The sequence below is a fragment of the Podarcis cretensis genome (genome assembly GCF_951804945.1).
Source record: "Podarcis cretensis genome assembly, chromosome: 2".
NCBI lineage: Eukaryota > Metazoa > Chordata > Lepidosauria > Squamata > Lacertidae > Podarcis > Podarcis cretensis.
Genome location: NC_137171.1, coordinates 105,952,200 through 105,973,986, shown reverse-complemented (window position 1 = coordinate 105,973,986; position 21,787 = coordinate 105,952,200). Strand labels below are relative to the sequence as shown.

The 21,787-nt window shown below is 45.8% G+C and overlaps 1 protein-coding gene across 1 annotated transcript in view; it reads right to left on the bottom strand.

Moving 5' to 3' along the window:
* The window catches only part of FAM107A (family with sequence similarity 107 member A), a 34,270-nt gene extending 16,278 nt beyond the window's left edge, over positions 1–17,992 (bottom strand). The window contains exon 1 of the mRNA XM_079964164.1: positions 17,695–17,992. Within this exon, the coding sequence (XP_079820290.1) occupies positions 17,695–17,773 (79 nt within the window). The 5' untranslated portion in view covers positions 17,774–17,992. The remainder of the gene's footprint in view (positions 1–17,694) is intronic.
* Positions 17,993–21,787: the final 3,795 nt, after the last annotated feature.

Here is a 21,787-nt window from a genome sequence, read left to right as displayed (position 1 = left end):
ACAGACACTTCAGGTTATAGACGCTTCAGGTTACAGACTCCGCTAACCCAGAAATAGTACCTCGGGTTAAGAACTTTGCTTCAGGATGAGAACAGTAATTATGTGGCGGCAGCGGGAGGCCTCATTAGCTGAAGTGGTGCCTCAGGTTAAAAACAGTTTCAGGTTCAGAACGGACATCCAGAATGAATTAAGTTCTTAACCTGAGGTACCACTGTATGTGGTTAAAACATATATATCCCACCTTTGTTCCAAGGAAAAGGTGAGAAATATGGTCAGAGCATCAGCAAAAGGTCCCAGGTCTAGTCCATGGCATCTCCAGGTGGGGTTTAGAGAGACCCCTGTCTGAAACCCTGCAAAGCCTCTGCCAGCCAGTGTAGACAATACTGGGGTAGGTGGACTAATGGTCTGACTCAGCATAAGGCAGCTCCCTATGTTCCTAAGTCTCCCCCCCTCACTTCCATCCTCATGCCCACCCTGAGGTAGATTGGGTTGAGATGTGTGATAGGCCCAAAGTCGCTCAGTGAGCTTCATGGCTGAGTAGGGATCTGGACCAAGTTTCTGCCAGTCAGAGTCTGCTGCACCAATCACTACACCACACTGCCTCTCTAGTTTATGAAAGTCCCTTTGCCAAATAAAATGCTCTTGCTGAAGTCATACACTGGCTTTGATATCCAATGGTTGTTGACCCCCACAAGAAACTCTTCACTTGTCACATTGAAATGAATTTTTTGAAACATTAGAGGCAGGGGAAGAAAGAAACAACCTTGAAAACCTGTTTAATTTGCCCTCTAAAGTAAAGGAAAATGAGAAGCTGGAGAGCCTTTTGTTTTGCGATCCCTCGGCCTTTGTGACAAACAAGTGTTCCCACTTGGATATTTGAGTGTAAAATGAGAGGAGCAGGGAGACGCCAGTTCCTGGGCAAACTGTCAGGAGAAAGGAACAGCCTCTGGTTGTTATTCACCCCTCTCACTCTTACGTAACCCCTGAGCTCCTCCTCACTGAAGAGGACTGGACTTTGTTCTCGCAAAGAGAGGCTGAATTAATTTGACGACATCCCGGAATGTTCGAAACCAAAGAAATCGATGGCAATGAGTGGACAGGAAGGTATCTCAAGACTGAGGTCGGGAGCTCCTTCTTGCTCTGGCCAAAAACGGAAACAAAAGGCTTGTTCACACATTACACTGAATGCAGGCACAAGCCTTCTTTACACATGTACAAGGGCTTGTGTGAAAGAGTGCACACTTTTCAACACTTGCTGAAAGCCACTCCTGTGCTCTTTGCATGCTGCTTCCCAAACATCTGACAGATGGCTGGCAAATCTCCTTGCTCTATGGTTCGTAAGTGCCTGAAAACCAAGGCACTGCCAGGCACTTGGGAAGAGCCGAGCATGGGGCTTTGATTGGACAAACCACCTGCCAATATTGTGCTGACACCAAGTGATTGACAGGTGGATTGTCCTGCCCATCTGCCAGAGTTGGCCTATGGGGGGGTGGAGGTGGGACAGATAAGGATCAGGCTTGCTGGACTAAAGAAGTTTCCCATCCCGGCCTATGAGAATAATAGCGGCTTTTGTCTTGTGCAGCAGTACCAGGGCTGGCTCAAGACATTTTGCCGCCTGTGGCAAAAGGCAAGATGGCGCCCTTCCTCCTATTCCATGTACAGAAGCTGACTGGGGGGCCGGTTGAATCTTATTTCAATGCTGGTAACAGGACAGCATATCTCCCACCATACCTGAGGGCAGCAGGCTGGCTTAGAGGGTGCAGACAGTCTGCGTGGAAAAAACAGACCTGTCCCCCAACACCCTCAACACTGCCTTGCTCCCCAACACCTGCTGCCTGAGGGGGCCACCTCATCCTGCCCGATAGTAGGGCCGGCACTGAGCAGCACGCAGAGCACGGTGCACTTGCAAACATTACCAGGTGCCTGGCTTGACAGAGAACAGAATCTTGACTCCGGAGACAGCTCAGAAGGATTGCCAGAAAGATTGTATGGATCAGTGCAGAGCTCAGAGTGACTGAAGCATGAACATACTTCAACAAGCCGAGTGAGTTTCAGACAAATATTTACAAAAAGGAGAGGTATAGCAGGTTTTTGCTGGACCTCACCTTGCAGAAGCACGAGCTTCGTAAGGAATGTGTGGTTCTCTCTGGAAACAAAGGGAGCAGTTTCTGAATATTGACGTGGCAAAGCTAACAGGACATGTAGCACTCAATAACTAGGATCTTGGCATTTTTTTTCTGTAGTCATCAACATTTTGAATCTTATACCTGGATCCAGAACTTCCTCCTGATAGCTTCTGCCCTTAACCACAAGGCAACATCATTAGGCCATGGAGTAGTGGGGCATTTTGAAGTGCAGAAGCTCATTATGACATCCCCAAGGAGAGTCCAGAAATGCCGCCAGCTCTGTAGGTCTACTGTATGTATATGTACACACATACACCAAAGAGTAGCAGTACACAATAATACCCCATTTATTAGGATCAGCGTGGCTGTAATCCTATGCACAACTCCCTTGAAGTCAGCTTCACTGATTTCAGTGAAGGTTCAGCTTGCAAACATACTGAGCTTCGGCACACGACCTTCGGGCTGATAAAATGCAACGTTTAGCTTTAGAATGCAAACGATCTTGAAAAGAAACAGCTAGCATGAAGTAGGAACGCCCAACAAAGAAAAGGGAAGCTGCATCCAATCTCTGCTTGATTATTTTCCTCTTTCTCTGATTTCCCCTCTTCTGATCACTTACCGACAAACTTGAAAACCTCGTTATTCCCTCGTTCACTTTTGCTTTTCAAAAGGAGCAACGTTATTCCTGCTACAGCACTTTTCAGCGTACAAAGCATTCTGCAGTTTTGGGTGGGATCTACACACAAGTTAAAAACATTGTGAAAATGCTTTTTTTAAAAAAATCGTTTTGAAAAATTCATTGAATTAGCTATAGCTCACATTCGCCATCTGGTGTCACAATTGTATATTGCATTTTACGACGCATTCAAAACGTTTCATTTGCAGCTGTATAGCCAAGTCCCTTATTTCCTAATATAACAGCCCTACCTTCCTTTTCATCAATGAATGTTAAATCCAATAACAGATCTATCAATGACCTCTCTTACTTGGCATCTCGTGGTCTCTCGGACCAATATGGCAGCAACACCTTCTTGTTACACCTTCTTGTTTCATTTGCAGCTGTATAGCCAACTCCCTTATTTCCCAATATAACAGCCCTACCTTCTTTTTCACCAATGAATGTTAAATCCAATAACAGATCTATCAATGACCTCTCTTACTTGGCATCTCTCGGACCAATATGGCAGCAACACCTTCTTGTTACACACCTGTCTCATAAGAGCAAAATCAGGGCAGCTGGCGATGCTGATCTCTATGCTGAGAGATAGCCAAACCCATTGCAGTTCAAACTAGTCTTAAGACCACATCTGACAGAATTAGATTAGTCACACTGGCAATCATTTACAATCTGTTTGGGGTATTTAGTAATGTTTTAGACTCCATGGCAACTGGAGGAGAAGCGGGGGTGGGGTGGGAAGCATTTTAAAATGTGAACGATCTCTGCTAGGGAAGGAAGATCTGACAAGGAGGGTCAGACTAATACAGATTGATGCAGGTTGATATAGGGGCAGGTGATCTTTCAGGTAACCTGGTCCCAAAGCTGTTCAGGGCTTTTTATCTGTTAGCAACAAGGCCCGGAACATGGCCCAATAGCTGATTGGCAGCCAATGCAGTTTTCTCAGCACATGTGCACATCCAAGTGCTTTGGACAAGAAACACTCAGTGTGCCCAAGTCTTTGGGGAAATCCAACCTGTGCTGAGTTTTCAGCAAAATCAGACCATGGCAAGGCAGTTGAACACTGCCTATATAGGTAAAAATGGTAAAAGACGCCTGGATGGTTAAATCCAATCAAAGGCAACTATGGGGTTGTGATGCAGATGACACAACCTTGATGGCAGAAAGTGAGGAGGAATTAAAGAACCTTTTATTGAGGGTGAAAGAGGAGAGTGCAAAATATGGTCTGAAGCTCAACATCAAAAAAACGAAGATCATGGCTACTGGTCCCATCACCTCCTGGCAAATAGAAGGGGAAGAAATGGAGGCAGTGAGAGATTTTACTTTCTTGGGCTCCATGATCACTGCAGATGGTGACAGCAGCCACGAAATTAAAAGACGCCTGCTTCTTGGGAGAAGGGCAATGACAGGCCTAGACAGCATCTTGAGAAGTAGAGACATCACCTTGCCAACAAAGGTCCGTATAGTTAAAGCTATGGTTTTCCCAGTAGTGATGTATGGAAGTGAGAGCTGGACCATACAGAAGGCTGATCGCTGAAGAATTGATGCTTTTGAATTATGGTGCTGGAGGAGACTCTTGAGAGTCCCATGGACTGCAAGAAGATCAAACCTCTCCATTCTGAAGGAAATCAGCCCTGAGTGCTCACTGGAAGGACAGATTGTGAAGCTGAGGCTCCAGTACTTTGGCCACCTCATGAGAAGAGAAGACTCCTTGGAGAAGACCCTGATGTTGGGAAAGATGGAGGGCACAAGGAGAAGGGGGCGACAGAGGACGAGATGGTTGGATAGTGTTTTCGAGGTTACCAGCATGAGTCTGACCAAGCTGCGGGGTGCAGTGGAGGACAGGAGTGCCTGGCGTTCTCGGGTCCATGGGGTCACGAAGAGTCGGACACGACTAAACGACTAAACAACAACATGGGGTTGTGGCGTTCATCTTGCTTTTCAGGCTGAGGGAGCTGGTGTTTGTCCACAGACAGCTTTCCGGGTCATGTGGCCAGCAGGACTAAACTGCTTCTGACACATTGGAACACTGTGACAGAAACCAGAGCGCATAGAAACACCGTTTAGCATCCCACCACAGTGGTACCTATGTATCTACTTGCACTGGTGTGCTTTCAAACTGCTAGGTTGGCAGGAGCTGGGACAGAGCAACGGGAGCTCACTCCGTCGTACGGATTCGAACCGCCGACCTTCCGATCAGCAAGCCCAAGAGGCTCAGTGGTTTAGACCACAGCGCCACCCACGTCCCTACATATTTATATACTGAGGCATTAGAAGGGTTGTGCTCAAACCCAACTCATGAGTGATGATGTCACAGCAACTGTGAGGAACAGCCCAGGATGCTATGCTGTTGATGGCAGACTGGCAGCAGATAATTCAATTAAAAAATAAATAAATTAGAACCTATTTTTTTCCAGCCTTCTAAAAACAAGCATCACGCTAAAAAGGCCACTTCCATGTTTTGTGGCAAGACAAAAATAGGCTGCATAAAGAAGCATTGTCATTTGCTTAAAACTGTTGCCTATTAATTCTATTAAGTGAGCGCAAGTTCTTGTGCTTTGACAGAGGATGAAAAATGTTCCCTAAGCAAATTTTCTACATCATTCTTTTTAAAAAGAAATAAATACAATTTTTATTAAATTTTCTGTTTTACAATTTCAGATAAAATCTTTACATATTTAAGATATCAATGACCTCCCTTCTTCTCTTTCCATGGTTCATTTTGCGTATCTTATGGTATATCCCAGCATATTTTACAAAAACTATACCAATTGGTTTTCCATTATTACACAACTTATTTACACTGTTGAATTTAATGCCGCCAGCGTTTTCAGCTGTACACAATTATTTCCCATATATTTAATAAACGTTTTCCAATCTTCTTTAAACGTATGCTCTTCTTGTTCTCTTATTCTATATGTTAAGTCTGCAAGTTGTGCGTATTCTGTCAACTTGAAGTTTCCATTCTTCTTTAGTTGGGACCTCGCTCATTTTCCATTTTGGGGCTAATGAAACACGGGCCGCAGTTGTTGCATACATAAATAACCTTTTCCTGATACCTGGGAATTTAATTCTTGATCTCCTAAATCTTTCATATCCATCAATAGATGTTTTTTATCCAAGCTAAAAGCACCACTTCTTTAAATCTTTCTTAATTAGGAGGACGATCAATTCCTCTGATACTTTCAGCTATTAAACCATACTGCCTACAGCTCTGCTAATATCTTTAGAAATGTGCTGCCGACCAGGATTTTGCACTGTGGTACGAAGGTGGCTTCAACACTAACCTTTTCTCTGGAAGTGCTATATTTTGCTTACTCAACTTTTTTAACGGAGAATCCAGAACACATCATGGCCGTCAAATTGCATTTCCACTGCTTTAGGAGCATAGGATCCCTTTAGCTCAGTACTGTCTACCCCCAACCTGCGGTTCTCCAGATGTTTTGGCCTACAACCCCCACGATCCATTTGTGGCTTAGGGGGTCCATGAATAACCATAGTTTAGAGGTCCTGGGCCCAAAGGAAGCCAGACTATCCTCCACCAGGGCCAGGGCCTTTTCAGTGATGGCTCCGACCTGGTGGAATGCTCTGTCCCATGAGACTAGGGCCCTTCAGGATTCAACCTCCTTCCATCGGGCCTGTAAGACAGAGCTATTCCGCCTGGCCTTTAATTTGAATTCAGCCTGATCTTTTATTTCCCTTCCCTTCCCTCCCCCTCCCCTTTTATGAAGATCACCTGCTCTGAGACACCACAGCTAATTCTCCCCTGGTCTCCTCGCTGGCCCAAGTAGGACCAATTCAGCCAGCTAGCCCTGGGGATTATCGAATGCTTATTTCCCCTAAATTGATTTTTTGAATTTTATTGTTATTCATGTTTTTATACTGTATTTTATGCTGCTTTTATAATTAAGTGTTTTAAATTTGTTGTTAGCCGCCCTGAGCCTGGTTTTTGAACCAGGAAGGGTGTGGTATAAATAAATTATTATTATTATTATTATTATTATTATTATTATTATTATTATTATTATTATCATCTAACAGGACCAGAAGTCAGAGATGATGGGAATTGTAGTCCAAAACATCTGGAGGGCCGAAGGTTGGGGATGCCTGGTCTACACTGACTGGCAGCTTTCTTCCCAGTCCTTCCTGAGGAAGCCGGGCATTGAACCTGGGACCTTCTGGATGCAAAGCAACTGCTCTATCCCTGAGCTACAGCTCTTCCCACAATGTATGCTTTCCTTCCATGATTCTCCCATAACAAAATGTAATTGCAACCCAGTATCAAAGCACTGCTGACTGTTTTATTTATTTATGAATTCATAAGAGGACAAAATACAGAACTGGAAAAGAAACAATAGATACATTACGTCAATCCATTATTCTATTCCATCGACTTCCTGTCCATCCTTTCATGGCTCCCTAAGTTTCCCATTCCTGCTGCATAGTCTATTTTTTCTAACTATTTAAACATTCAAATTCTTCTCATTACAGTGGTACCTCGGGTTACATACGCTTCAGGTTACATACGCTTCAGGTTACAGACTCTGCTAACCCAGAAATAGTGTTTCAGGTTAAGAACTTTGCTTCAGGATGAGAACAGAAATCGGGCTCCGGCGGCGCAAAAGCAGTAGCAGGAGGCCCCATTAGCTAAAGTGGTGCTTCAGGTTAAGAACAGTTTCAGGTTAAGTATGGACCTCCGGAACGAATTAAGTACTTAACCTGAGGTACCACTGTATAAGCTATAACTGCTGAGCTTACTCCAAACCGACTAAAGCTCTAACATTTTTACAATGGTATTTTAGGTAGTCTACAAATGGCTTCCATTCCTCTTTAAATCTTTCCTCTTCTTGCTAATTCTGCGTATTCCATTTCATCTGCCACTCCTCCTTCGTAGGTACGATCTCCTCTCTCCGTTTTCGTGCATATAGTATTCTCGCTGCTGTAGTGGCATACATAAACAAATTTGTTTGTTTACTTGGTACCTTGGACCTCATAATTCCTAACAGGATGGCATCTTTGGGAAGGTCTTCCGAAACAATTTTTTCAATTCATTTTATATCATTTCCCGATATTATTTAAGTACTCGACAGGTCCACCACATGTGACAAAAGGTTCCATCTGTACCTGTACACTTCCAATATTTACCTGAGTCTGACATATACATTTTTGCTAATTCATTTGGCGACAGGTACCACCTGCAAATCATTTCCCAATAATTTTCCTTAAGAGCCATAGCACGCCGTAGCTTCCCCCACAAATCTAACTCTATATTTGTGGCCCACATCTATAGCCCAATTGATCATTGCCGTTTTCACCATTTCATCCTTTGTCTCTCATGCTAACATTTCTTAGGGCAGACTTTTCTTTAGTTAAAAGCTTGGTTTCTGCTCCATTAATTGTTTCCTGTTCAGCATAGCTGGGCGATAAGTGACTAATTGCTCCTTAATTAGGCAGGTTCTGTTCACTGCAGGGAAAAGCTTTAATGGTTGGCTTTCTTTTATTACATTTTGTTTTCTTTCTTTTGTAGCAAAATTATATTGTTTTAGCTACCTAAGAAAAGGGGGAAATGGAAGATGATGTAGTCAAAGCTCTACCGGAGTGGAGGAGCTTATTAATTAAGAGGTACTTAATCATTATTCCTCACAGTCATACTGAACAGGAAGCAACAGAATGGCAAGAAGCTACAAAGAGGAAGCTATTAATTAATTTTTCAGGGGACCTTGGCTGAACAGAGCTTATTTGTGACTGAACAATACTGAAGGGTTTTGGCCACAGCGTAGGATGTTGCTGAGTAACTCAGTGCTATATGCTGTGTTGCCTGAAGCCACTATTTAAATTAGCACTAAACTAAAGTAATTGGACAGTGATTTTTTTTTTTTATGCCTTCGGGAGGGCGAAGCAAAAGTAGCCCTCAAAGGCGAAATTCTAACGTTGGAGGGAGTGAATTACTATACTGGAGGGAGTGGATTTACCACATCAGATGAAGCAACAGACTATTTCACAGTTCTTCTTACTTAAAAAAAAGCGGCAACCAAAATAAGTAGCCAGGGCTGTGGTGCTCCTCATTCCCAACAGAATTACCTAGTGCAAACAGTGCTATGACAGAGCATCTTCCCCATTATTTGTAAGAAGAGAAAGAAAGGGAAAAGGACTGCCCACAATGAGAGGCGATACACCACCACTGGACAAAAATCAAGACCATTTCATTTGATTTAACTTAAACTGGAAGTCGGTCCCCTTAAAATCTTGTTGCACAACTTTGTCAATGAACTTCTTGAATGCAGTCCGTTAATTTTTAGTTTATTTTCATGTCTCCAGTAGTCCCTGTCCCTCCACTGATATCCTGTATACTAGGGATGGGGAACTGTCATCCCACAGGCCGGTCCTGACCCAAGAATAGGTCCAATTTTGCCAGCAAGGCCATTTCTCCCAAACCACAACCACCTGCCCGCCAGCTGACATCACTGGTCAGTTTATGGGTGGGAGGTCAGGGTTTAGTCTTACATTAGCTGCACACCATGTTCCCAGCAGGAAACAGCCAAGGCAGCAGAATTTTACCCCTACTCATTGGCGTTAAAGCTCTTTGCCAAAGCACTCTTTGAAGCAGCTCTGCTTTAAGCAAGTGGGTAGGTGGGTGACAAGAGAGGAGAAAGGAGCCTTCTCTCCCCTACCATCAGTACCTGCCTGCTCTCTTAAAGGAGAAGCCTGGGGCTGCTTCAAATACCATTTTTGCTAAGGCCTTTAAGACAACTCCCCATGCTCCTGTTTCAGTCTCTGGAGGCTGAAAAGGGCGTGCGGATGCTGTCGTAAAGCCCTTTGCAATAGTGCTTTCTGAAACAGCCGCCCCAGTTCTCCTTTAACAGCAAACTGAAGCTCTCAGGTTACTTTCCAGAGAAAGGGGCATTACTTCAAGTACAGAGACAATATACGTCCCTGAGAAGTGAGACTTGGAATCTTTTCTCCTTGACTAACACAGTTGGTGTTTCCAAGAAGCTGACATTACAGTGGGCCATTAAAGAAAAGTAGCATTTTGCCTGCCAAAGTACAGATATTAAATACAAAAGGGTTTCCATGCCAACTTGAACTCTCCCTCCTCCTTTTCAAGGTTTCGGTGACCAAATCTGATATTTTCCAAACTCTGTCAAAAAAGCCTTGTCCAAATAAAATGGATTTTAGAAATAATGCCTTAAAGAGAAAGAGAGAGAGAGAGAGAGAGAGAGAGAGAGAGAGAGAGAGAAAGACAGTGCCTCACCTCCTCTTGAAAAGCAGGAATACCAAGCACTGTGGAGATTTTGAAGGTGTAGAAGAATATCCCTATTTTACAAGTCTGCTGAAGCCCAACTCAGTTACAGTACAATTGGGAATGGCTGACTTACAGCACAATCCTAACTAACCATGTATACTTAGAAGTAAATCCCATTGAATACTCCTAATTGGTTTAGTTAGCAGCTCAGTCTCACACTCCATGGTAAGGGTAGATCAGGATCTACTGACTGATCTCTAAAGGATTTGCAGTAGATTAGCAAATTGGATTGCTTAAATATCAACCACCTCGGGCCCTACAACTATCAGGAGAGGCCCTCTTGGTGGTGGTGCCTCTAGTTATGGCCTGGATGGATTTCCTCTGCGACAGGGTCTTCTTGGCAGTGGCTCCAAGTGGTTTTTAAAAACATTCCTGTTTACCCAGGCATTTGACGGCTGTTAGACACAGGCCATGGCAACCGTGAAATTTGTAACCGTGAAATGCGATTGAGTATGTGGTCAGAGGCAGGACCCTGGTCCTTAATTCCACATTTTGTGAGTTACTGGGGGGGGGGGCTGGTGATAAAAACCCGTATGATTTTGGGGGCACCAAGTGCCTCTGGACTCTTATGACATGTTTTCAAGTCTGCAAACAGCATACACATTCCACTGTGTCAAAAAGCCAAATGCCAAGAGATAGTTTTCATGCAGCTGAGGAGTGGCTGATAATTTATTTCATTTCCATTCCGCAAGCTGACACAAAAGAGGCGAAACTTCACAGCACACAATCCCCCCATTGTTTCTGAAGGATCTGCTTTGCAGTTTCCACAGTGCAAGCCAACGTGCTTTGTACAATGGGGCCTACTGCCTAGTAAAACGTGTTTAGGATTGCAGCCTTATTGTATTCGCAGACCAGCAAAGAAGAGAGTCAGATTTCTGAAAGATTAGGGCTAGGGTGGTTTGCCAACTGAAGAGTCGATTAATTCCCTTGCTTTTTAAAGTTACCATAATGCCCAAACTTCAATATTAATGCCTTTTTGAGAAAACTGAAGGCGAGAAATGTGAAATAACCTGCAATCTAGGCAACCTCCCGCCCAGCCTCATTGTTAGATTGAACCTGTGTACAAACCATACTTTTACGCACATTTAAAGCACATCTCCACAAGTATCCTGGGAACTGTAGTTTGTTAAAGGTGTTGGGAATTGTAGCTCCATGAGGACTAAATTACAGTTCCCAGTGTTCTTTGGGGGAAGCCATGTGCTCTATGCCATCAGAGACATACTTTATATTCTGTGCTTGATTTAGTGCCTCAGTAACACACCTGTCTTAAGGGACGCAGGTGGCGCTGTGGGTTAAAGCCTCAGCGCCTAGGACTTGCTGATCGAAAGGTTGGCGGTTCGAATCCCTGCGGCGGGGTGCGCTCCTGCTGCTCGGTCCCAGCGCCTGCCAACCTAGCAGTTCGAAAGCACCTCCGGGTGCAAGTAGATAAATAGGGACCGCTTACCAGCGGGAAGGTAAACGGCGTTTCCGTGTGCGGCTCTGGCTCGCCAGAGCAGCGATGTCATGCTGGCCACGTGACCCGGAAGTGTCTCCGGACAGCGCTGGCCCCTGGCCTCTTAAGTGAGATGGGTGCACAACCCCAGAGTCTGTCAAGACTGGCCCGTACGGGCAGGGGTACCTTTACCTTTTACCTTTAACACACCTGTCTTAGGCATGCTAATAGAAATGCACCACAGCCTTCTTCAAACTGGTACCCTCCAGATTTCGTTGAACTTCAACTCCCATCCAGAGCATATGTGGCACCGGGGCGCAAAGATCTGGCCGGCGCCCCTAGGCTGCTGTTCGCCTGCTGCCCCCCCCCCCCCCCGCTGCATGGCAGCTGTTTCGGCTACACACCCAGCGCCCGGAGCGTCATGTAATGTTGTGGGCACTGCGCAACACATCCTGTTGCGTGCGCCAAGCTGCAGGTTCCTTTGTTGGCTTTTCCACTGTCTGCGCATGCTCCCAGCACCACCCAACGTGGGGTGCCAGCGCAGAATGCAAGTGGCAGTGGAGGAAAGATCTCTGGACGGGATCCGCATGCTCCTATTCATTGGGATTTTTTGCTGCCGTCGGCACTGTTGGCGTGTGGCAGATCCCGTCTGGAGATGTTTCCTCTGCTGCCACTTGCATTCTCACGCTGGCACCCCACGTTGGGTGGCGCTGGGAGACTGTGCCGACAGCGGAAAAGCCAGGAAGGAACCCACAGCTCGGCGCATGCAACAGGATGCATCACACAGTGCCCAGAACATTACACGGCGCTCCGGGCGCGGCATTTAAACAGTTAGCCGCCATGCAGCTGGGGCAAGAGCCAACAGCCGAGCCAAGCAGAGCCCATTGGAGTGCCGCAGGCTCTTCTGCTGTGAGTTCAGGGGCAAGTGTTGGAGTCCAGGAAAGAGCCGCCTGCAGAAGAGCCTGCGGTGCTCTGAAGGGCTCAGCTCCACTCGGCCGTGGGCAGCTTTTCCCTGGACTCTAACACTCGGCCCTGGACTCTCAGCCTGGCGCCCCTGAGAGCCTGGCGCCTGGGTGCCGTGCACCCCTAGCACCAATGAATTAGACAGCCCTGCTCCCAGCATGGCCAATGCTCAGGAATGATGGGAGTTGTAGTCCCTGGAGGGCACCAGTGGACCTTTTATAGCAAAGGCTGAGGATAAGTAACAGCTTTTCTTTACCTCAGACGGTGAATGTGCTGGACAGTGGAACTAAGGCACACCACAGGCCAAGACATCCTGCTGCAGCCTCCTTTCCTTGACCCTGTTCTTCCCCCACTTCTGCTTATCACCACATTATCTGATTAGGGCTGCCACCTGAAGGTCTTAACATGATCTTAACATACAGAGGAAAAGGGACAATTTCCCCACATCATTAAAAGTAGTAAAACAAACAAACAAAGACAATAAAAGCCCCATCCCTGGGGTTACCTCGCAGATATCCCTTGATCTGCATGGCGAGCCACTTATACCTGAAGAAGTATCTCCACCCCCATTGTTCATCCCAGAGACTGAGGTCCAGCTCCGAGGGCCTTCTGGCGGTTCCCTCACTATGAGAAGCAAAGCTACAGGGAACCAGGCAGAGGGCCTTCTTGGTAGTGGCACCCGCCTTGTGGAACACCCTCCCATCAGATGTCAAGGAAATAAACAACTATCTGACTTTTAGAAGACATTTGAAGGCAGCCCTGTTTAGGGAAGTTTTTATTGTGTGACATTTTAATGTATTTTTAATCTTTGTTGGAAGCTGCCCAGAGTGGTGGGGAATCCCAGCCAGATGGACGGGGTACCAATAAATTATTATTACTAATATTATTATTATTATTATTAACATGGAAATATTTCATAGAATCATAGAGTTGGAAGAGACCACAAGGGCCATCGAGTCCAACCCCCAGCCAAGCAGGAAACACCATCAGAGCACTCCTGACATATGGTTGTCAAGCCTCTGCTTAAAGACCTCCAAAGAAGGAGACTCCACCACACTCCTTGGCAGCAAATTCCACTGTCAAACACCTCTTACTGTCAGGAAGTTCTTCCTAATGTTTAGGTGGAATCTTTTTTCTTGTAGTTTGGATCCATTGCTCCGTGTCCGCTTCTCTGGAGCAGCAGAAAACAACCTTTCTCCCTCCTCTATGTGACATCCTTTTATATATTTGAACATGGCTATCATATCACCCCTTAACCTCCTCTTCTCCAGGCTAAACATGCCCAGCTCCCTTAGCCGTTCCTCATAAGGCATCGTTTCCAGGCCTTTGACCATTTTGGTTGCCCTCCTCTGGACAGGTAAAGTTAAAGGACCCCTGACAGTTAAGTCCAGTCACGAACAACTCTGGGGTTGCGGCGCTCATCTCGCCCTGCTGGCCGAGGGAGCTGGCGCCTGTCCACAAACAGTTCTTCCTGGCCATGTGGCCAGCATGACCAAGCCGCCTCTGGCAAAACCAGAGCAGCACACGGAAATGCCACTACAGACTGTGTGGCTCAGTGGTACAGCATTTGCCTTGCATGAAAAAGGTTCAGTCCCTGGCATCTCCAGGTGACGAAGTCTGGGGAAATCCTGGCTGGATCCCTGGAAAGCTGCCTAATAATAATAATAATAATAATAATAATAATAATTTATTATTTATACCCCGCCCATCTGGCTGAGTTTCCCCAGCCACTCTGGGCGGCTTCCAATCAAGTGTTAAAAACAATACAGCATTAAATATTAAAAACTTCCCTAAACAGGGCTGCCTTCAGATGTCTTTTAAAGAGAAGATAGATGTTTATTTCCTTCACATCTGAAGGGAGGGCATTCCACAGGATGAGCGCCACTACCGAGAAGGCCCTCTGTCTGGTTCCCTGTAACCTCACTTCTCGCAATGAGGAAACCGCCAGAAGGCCCTCGGTGCTGGATCTTAGTGTCCGGGCTGAACGATGGGGGTGGAGATGCTCCTTCAGGTATGCCCATTGCCTGTCAGCGTGGGCAATATTGAGCTATAAGGCAACATCCAGCGTTGCCCTGTTTCCTTCAAATTAACGTACAGAATTTGCTGCTGGTGGTGACTAGCTTGGATGGCTATAAAGGGGGATAAGACACATGAGTGATGGTGGAGGAGGAGGATGGGTCTATCGGTGGCTGTCAGTCGCGGCGGCAAAATGGAACCTCCATTTTCAGAGGTAGCATATCACTCAATGGGAAGCAAGAGCGCTGCTTGAGGGATTCCCAGAGGTATCTAATTGGCAACCGTGTGGGGAACTGTACGGTGGAATTGATGGGTCTTTCGTATGATCCAGAAACAGGGCCCTTTTTAGTCTCTTAATTAGGCTGCATGCAATGGACGCAACCTTTGCAAGCAGACCTCTGGCAGCTGGATGTCCTGTGGTCCTGTTTTGGAAACGGAGATATAGAAGATTGCAGGGCTGTGCTGGAGAGAGGCAGGGAGCTGGCAGGAGGTTTGGAACACGGGTGGGAAACCATTGTATTCTGCGAGCACAAGAACCTGTGAACACGGAAGAGTTTGCAAATGCTCAAAATTACGAAAAGTTAGGCCTCAGGTGAAAATACTGCTTATATGGCTGATTTAATCATATATGGCCTTTTAAATGTGTTTGTGGGTGGGGGTTGTTGTTATTATGCTATGTATTTTGTATTTTTTTTTATGTTGTTAACTGTCCTGTGATCTTCAGAAGGCGGTATACGAGTTTAATAAATAATAACGATGATGATGAAGAACAGAATTGCAACCTGGAGTTTTTGCCCCCAATAAATTTTGCAAATTAAGAACACTTGCATAAATTTACTTCTTCTTTTGTTTACTTACCTTGTTGCACAGCCAACATTTTGCGCTTTTTTATTTATTTTGAAAAGCGATGGGATGACTGGATGGGGACTGAGGTAATTTTCCACTATAACCTATGGGGAGAGTATGTTAAGGGTGCTTGGAGTTGTAGCTCTGCGAGGGATAAACTACAGTTCCCATGATTCTTTGGTGGGGGGGAAGATCCATGTGCTTTAAATGTACATTGTATACTAAGCCTGATAAAGGACTAGGAGAAACAGCTAATGCCTTGTCTCCTAAGGTACATTCCTACAGTACTCTAGTTTTGGAGTATTTGCTAATCAAATACAGTTGGTACCTCGGGTTACATATGCTTCAGGTTACATACGCTTCAGGTTACAGACTCCACTAACCCAGAAATAGCACCTCGGGTTAAGAACTTTGCTTCAGGATGAGAACAGAAATCGCGCAGCGACAGCGGGAGGCCCCATTAGCTAAAGTGGTGCTTCAGGTTAAGAACAGTTTCAGGTTAAGAACGGACCTCCGGAATGAATTAAGTACTTAACCTGAGGTACCACTGTACCATGCCCAAGATTTATTTGCAATCATGAGGTCTAGGACCTTGATTCTTTTTCTTTTTTAAAAACAAAAACAAAAAACCAAAGCTTTGATTTTCAGGACAGATACTGAATGAGGAACCAGATTCCACGCTTGTGAACTGAGCTACATGGACTCCAGGCCAAAGCTTTACGTGCTTTTCAGTGTGTACAGAAGAGTTCCTACATGCATAGGTTTCCCTGACCACTTCAATTCTAGGGCAGCCCTGTGCAAGTACAGTCACTCCTCTTCCTAATTCCCTGAATAAGGAATTTCTTGTAGGCATGGAGTCGCATGAGTTTGGGGATTAGGTAGGCTGATGCAAACCTTGGTGACCCTTAATTCTTTTCAACCAATTGTCTCTGCAATTAATTGCCTATCCAATCATCTCCAAACTTCTCGCACAATATGCCCATTTAAGCCAACAGTGGCTCTGAGCTATTCCTTTAATCACAGATTGTGGGAGTTTGGCTTGCGCAGAGATTCCCACACCATGCCTGTTATCTGCCAGCAAAAAAACTGAGCATAACTTTTGATGGGGCACCATTTGCTCTCCCGTCACTCACCCAAATGTCAGGCGATGCCCTTTTTTTCAGGAACAAAAGCTCCCAAAGGAAGGGCCGAGCCCCCTTTGTGTGGTCCGCATGTGAAACATTAAATAATTAACCACATCTAATTTGCCCGTATTCATAATGCAGCAAGGCTTCTGGAAACTGAGGCTGACTTCATCTTGGGTCATCGTCCTTACTCCTTATCAGGTCTCGAGGTAAAGGAAGATTAAACCCTATTGCACACGCACCTGGCTAAACCAGGTTTTGCACATGGGAACCCACCCTTAGCTAATACAGGTGCAATCCAACTTCCTATTTCTCTGGGAAAAGAAAGGTCTAAAAGACTGCAGTCATATAAATACGTCAAGTTACATATTTCTCCTTCCCCTGATGAGTTAACACAGCGAATGATTTTAAATGCCTCTCTGAAATGTCAAGCATGCTGCTGTTCACCAAAACCACTCCAGTAGCCAGCAATATTTTTCTAAAAATATAATTGCAAAGAAGCAGTGCAGCAATATTGATTCCCCACCTCTAAAGAGTATAAAACGAATCTCTCCAGTCCTGCTGATACGATATACTCAATATGAAGAAATACTATGTAATCTAAATGATCAAAACAACTACAGTATTTACTTTTGCTAAGTAAGCAGTGACGGGTGTCCGGGAACAATACAAAAACTACCGATTTGCATCACCACGTCATCATTAATTAGATAATTAACTAGACACCTCGCAGAAACAGGGTTCACTCCCTCAGCCCCAGCTGACAGCGCAGAGCAAATTGTCACAGAAAGTTCAGCAAGGGTTTATTTGCTGGCAGTCTTCCAAAAAGAAAGAAAGAAAGAAAGAAAGAAAGAAAGAAAGAAAATATATTTCTAAATGCAATTAGCCTTACAAGTTTTCAAGTTGTGTAATGCTACAACTATGCACAGCAAAATCTTCTGCAGCTGAGAAAGATTTAAAAGAATCTGCCACCAAAATCGAACATCACAGGATAGCGAAATTCAGTCGGAAAAACAAAAGGGGGACCCATTCCTATACAAGAGGGATTCTGCAATCTTCAAGAGAGAAATTCCTAGGCAGTGTGAGATCTACAATCCCTGTTGTCAAAGAAAATGGGTGTGGGTGTGTGCCTGCTCTGCTACAAACCCAGTGTCATATAGATATCTTGCACTGTGCGGCTCAGAAAGCACCCTCATGTTTGCACTTACCTGATTTGACTAGCATTGCTCTGTAAAGTCCAGTCGCCCCAGGTGGGATCCTCACCTGGTCTTCCATCCTCTGGCTCATTTAGGCTTTCAGGTCTTGGTCGCTCTCTCTCTCCCTCAGCTCCCTGGCGCAGCCTTAAGCCTCTCCCTCTTTCCTGCACCTCGGCATGTTTCTAAGCGTGCATGACTTTTTGGCAGTATACTGCTAAGCTCTTTCACTTCTGCAAAGACCTTTTCAGAGGCAACGAGAATAAGCGGTCACGTGACCCTGCGAGCGGCTCTATAGTTGCGGCCCTCCCCTGCTGACAAGCACATTCTGCTCTAACAAAAACCATTTCCCTCAGATCCTGTGATATATTACATTACTTACTGTGCAAAAAAAAAGAAAAAAAGAAAAAAAAAAGAGAGAAAGCACATCAGCCCACACCTCTTAAGAAGGGGGCAACTATAGACTCCCTTTTGCACTATGTTTGTTGTCCATGCTGTGAACTTTGTCAGTGCCTTCAATGCTAAAAAAGAATATTTTGTGTTTATTATTTCAGGAAATACACACACACACACACACACACACACACACACAGGGAGGTGGAAAGTAAATTAGCAAGTGGGCAGCGTGGTTCAAAACAATGAGTTACAGAAGCCAGCTTTCAAGGAGCTGAGGAGTTGCTAGAATGGCAATTTAGACAGGAACCTCGGCAGCTTTCCTCCTACGCCTGGAATAGCAGGTGCCAGTGTTAGAATTAGCACCCAGGTCACAGCAGCCAAAGAGACTGCTTGTTTTACAGGTGCACTCTGAAGACTGTTCCTTAGGAAGGAGAGAGAGAGAGAGACCAAGTTGTTGGGCAAAGCTATAGGGACACATGAAGTTTACCTTATCCTGACTCAGGCTGCTGGCCCATCTAAGCTCACTATTGTCTACATTGAATGACAGCGGCTCTGCAGGGCTCCAAATAGTGGGAGCTGCTCCCAGCCCAACCTGGAGATAAAGGTAAAGGGACCCCTGACCATTAGGTCCAGTCGTGACCGACTCTGGGATTGCGGCGCTCATCTCGCTTTATTGGCCAAGGGAGCCGGCGTACAGCTTCCGGGTCATGTGGCCAGCATGACTAAGCTGCTTCTGGCGAACCAGAGCAGCGCACGGAAACGCAGTTTACCTTCCCGCCGGTGCGGTACTTATTTATTTACTTGCATTTTGATGTGCTTTTGAACTTCTAGGTTGGCAGGAGCAGGGACGGAGCAACAGGAGCTCACCCCGTCGCGGGGATTCGAACCGCCGACCTTCGGATCAGCAAGTCCTAGGCTCTGTGGTTTAGACCACAGTGCCATCCACGTCCCTGGAGATGCTGGGGTATAAATAAATAAGGGACATTCTGCACGCAAAACAGGTGCTCTGGCATTGAACCGCAGTCCTTTCCAGTGTTTCTCAAGCTCCAACCGTAGTTGGACTACCACTCCCATCATCCCTAGCTAGCAGGGCCAGCGGTCAGGGATGATGGGAGTTGGGGACCCAAGTTTGAGAAACACTGGAAGCTGATGATTCCTTACAGTCCTCAGTCAAAATAAGCTATGTGATGATGAGTCCCTGTTTCTGGGTCACAGCCTGCTGACTACCAAGGAGGAGTGCTGCTAGGTGCTTAAAAGTGTTTGGGTACACACAGGACCTTAACACGATGTGGCACGTGATAATTTATATTTATATGTGCAAATATATGTGAGTGTGTGTGGGGGGGGGGGATGACAAACTCTGGCGGCCAAGGCTTACTGTGAATTATTATGTGCAGACTGAATTTTCCAGGTCCGGTGTCCTGGATTGGGCCCTCCGCCCTACCTGCAATCCTTTGGCAAGAACTGCTGCCTCAAGTGCCTGTTAAAGGTAAAACAAGTGCCTCTGGGCATATTAAGGGCATTGTGCAGCATGTCCGTTATTTATTTTTTTAAAACATCTTAACTTTTCTGGTTATTCTTTTCTGCAAGCTGCTCTGGGTACTTTATAGGAGAAGGGCAGGGTATAAATGCTAATTAACGACCAAGAACAACAACAACAGGTGAGGAAAGTGGTGGGCTGATGCTAGGTCCCAGTCACTGAGGTAATTGGGCAGGGTAGGGCCTTTCCTTAGGGTTGCCATAAATCCAGGTTTTCCCGGACATGGCTTCTTTTGGGGGCTCAGCATGCCCCTCTGGGCGGATTTTTGTATTTTACGTTAAATAACTTTTTTATTTTTGGGGCAGCGCTAGGTCTGGTGATGACTCCGCTGGCCACCAGGCCTTGCACGGGCCTCCAGCCTCCCATCGTCTGGAGACGCAGTGTCTCATGAGGGCAAAGACAGCAAAGGTAAGAGAGGGGAGGGAAGGAGGGGGCAAGCAGGCGGGCGAGGAAGGGGGCAGCGGCAGGAAGGGGGCAAGCGATGGAGATGCAAGATGGTCGTGGTGGGGTGTTTGTGCCCCAGATGTGTCCAGGTTTTTGCGCTTTGGAATATGGCAACCCCGCTTTTCTGCCTTAGCTCCTGTTGGGTCACATGTTGTACAGGGTACAAATTCCAGGTTCTTCCCAAACTTTCACTGTTTAGTAGCAATAGTAAGCAATGTAACTTAGAACTAGGGATGGATTAATCGATTTTGGTTTCTCTCAGTTTCCTATTTTTCCACATCCGTCTGCATTCTGTTTCTTCCTTACAGTCCATGTGAAAATTCATCAGCATCTTGTGTACACATTTTTTGAGTGGTGTCTTTAGGATTCATGGTTTATTTATTTATATATGGTATATATGCAGCCTGAGCCTACAAAGGAGGGGCTTGCAGCATTAACACCCCCAGAAGGCTGTTTCTCCCATAGCCATATACGCCAGTTTGTGAGGTCACACACGTGCAATGGGTCTCCCCAATGTTGGGTGCAACCTTGTGCCTCTGGGTGCTAGCAATGACTTACATAGCCCTCTGTATCTTCCTGTGTTGCTGCTTAGCTTGAACAGTAGCTTAGCATCATGCTCTGGACCAAGGACTACCCTCCACTTAACCTGAAAAGAAGTGTGTTAACAGCTGCTGCAAAGGTGTTGCACTGCAGAGTGGAAGTGAGATGAGCTTAATAAGGATCTTTTTATCATGTTCTCTGTTAATTTATGCCTACGAGTGAAGATGACGCTTTTAATACCTCACATGCCACGTGAATGGCCAAGGGACATTTAAAGATCAGCTCCTACACGGAAGCATCCTTCATTCCCCCTTCACTGACAAAAACATTTGGAAGCTGCAACTGGCGCAAAGTTTAGCTGCCATCGTTCTTATGAGAGTGAAGAAGTCGTTCCCCAGCTGGTGGCCTCCAGATATTGCTGGACTACAGTGTCCATCATCCATTACATCATCATCATCATCATCATCATCATCAGTATACCCTGCCCGTCTAGCTGGGTTTCCCCAGCCACTCTGGGTGGCTCCCAACCGAATATTAAAAACACAATACAGCATTAAACATTAAAAACTTCCCTAAATAGGGCTGCCTTCAGTTGTCTTTTAAAAGTAAAATAGTTGTTTATCTCCTTGACATCTGATGGGAGGGCGTTCCACAGGGCGGGTGTCACTACCCAGAAGGCCCTCTGCCTGGTTCCCTGTAACCTCACTTCTCGCAGCGAAGGAATCGCCAGAAGGCCCTCGGCGCTGGACCTCACTCAGTGTCCGGGCTGAACAATGGGACTGGAGACGCTGATTCAGTTATACTGGGCTGAGGCTGCTTAGGGCTTTAAAGGTCAGCACCAACACTTTGAATTGTTCTCGGAAACATACTGGGAGGCAATGTAGTAGGTCTTTCAGGACCGGTGTTATATGGTCTCAGCGGCCGCTCCCAGTCACCAGTCTAGCTGCCGCATTCTGGATTAGTTGCAGTTTCCGAGTCACCTTCAAAGGTAGCTCCACGTAGAGCGCATTGAAGTAGTCCAAGTGGGAGATAACTAGAGAACACACCACTCTGGCGAGTCAGTCTGTTGGTCATGTTGGCTGGCACTGATAGGAGTTGTAGTCCAAAGGTTTGGGAGGGCACTAGTTTGGGAAAGGCTGGATGGGGATGTCAATAACATAAGATATAAATGCTTCTGTACCGGCTACA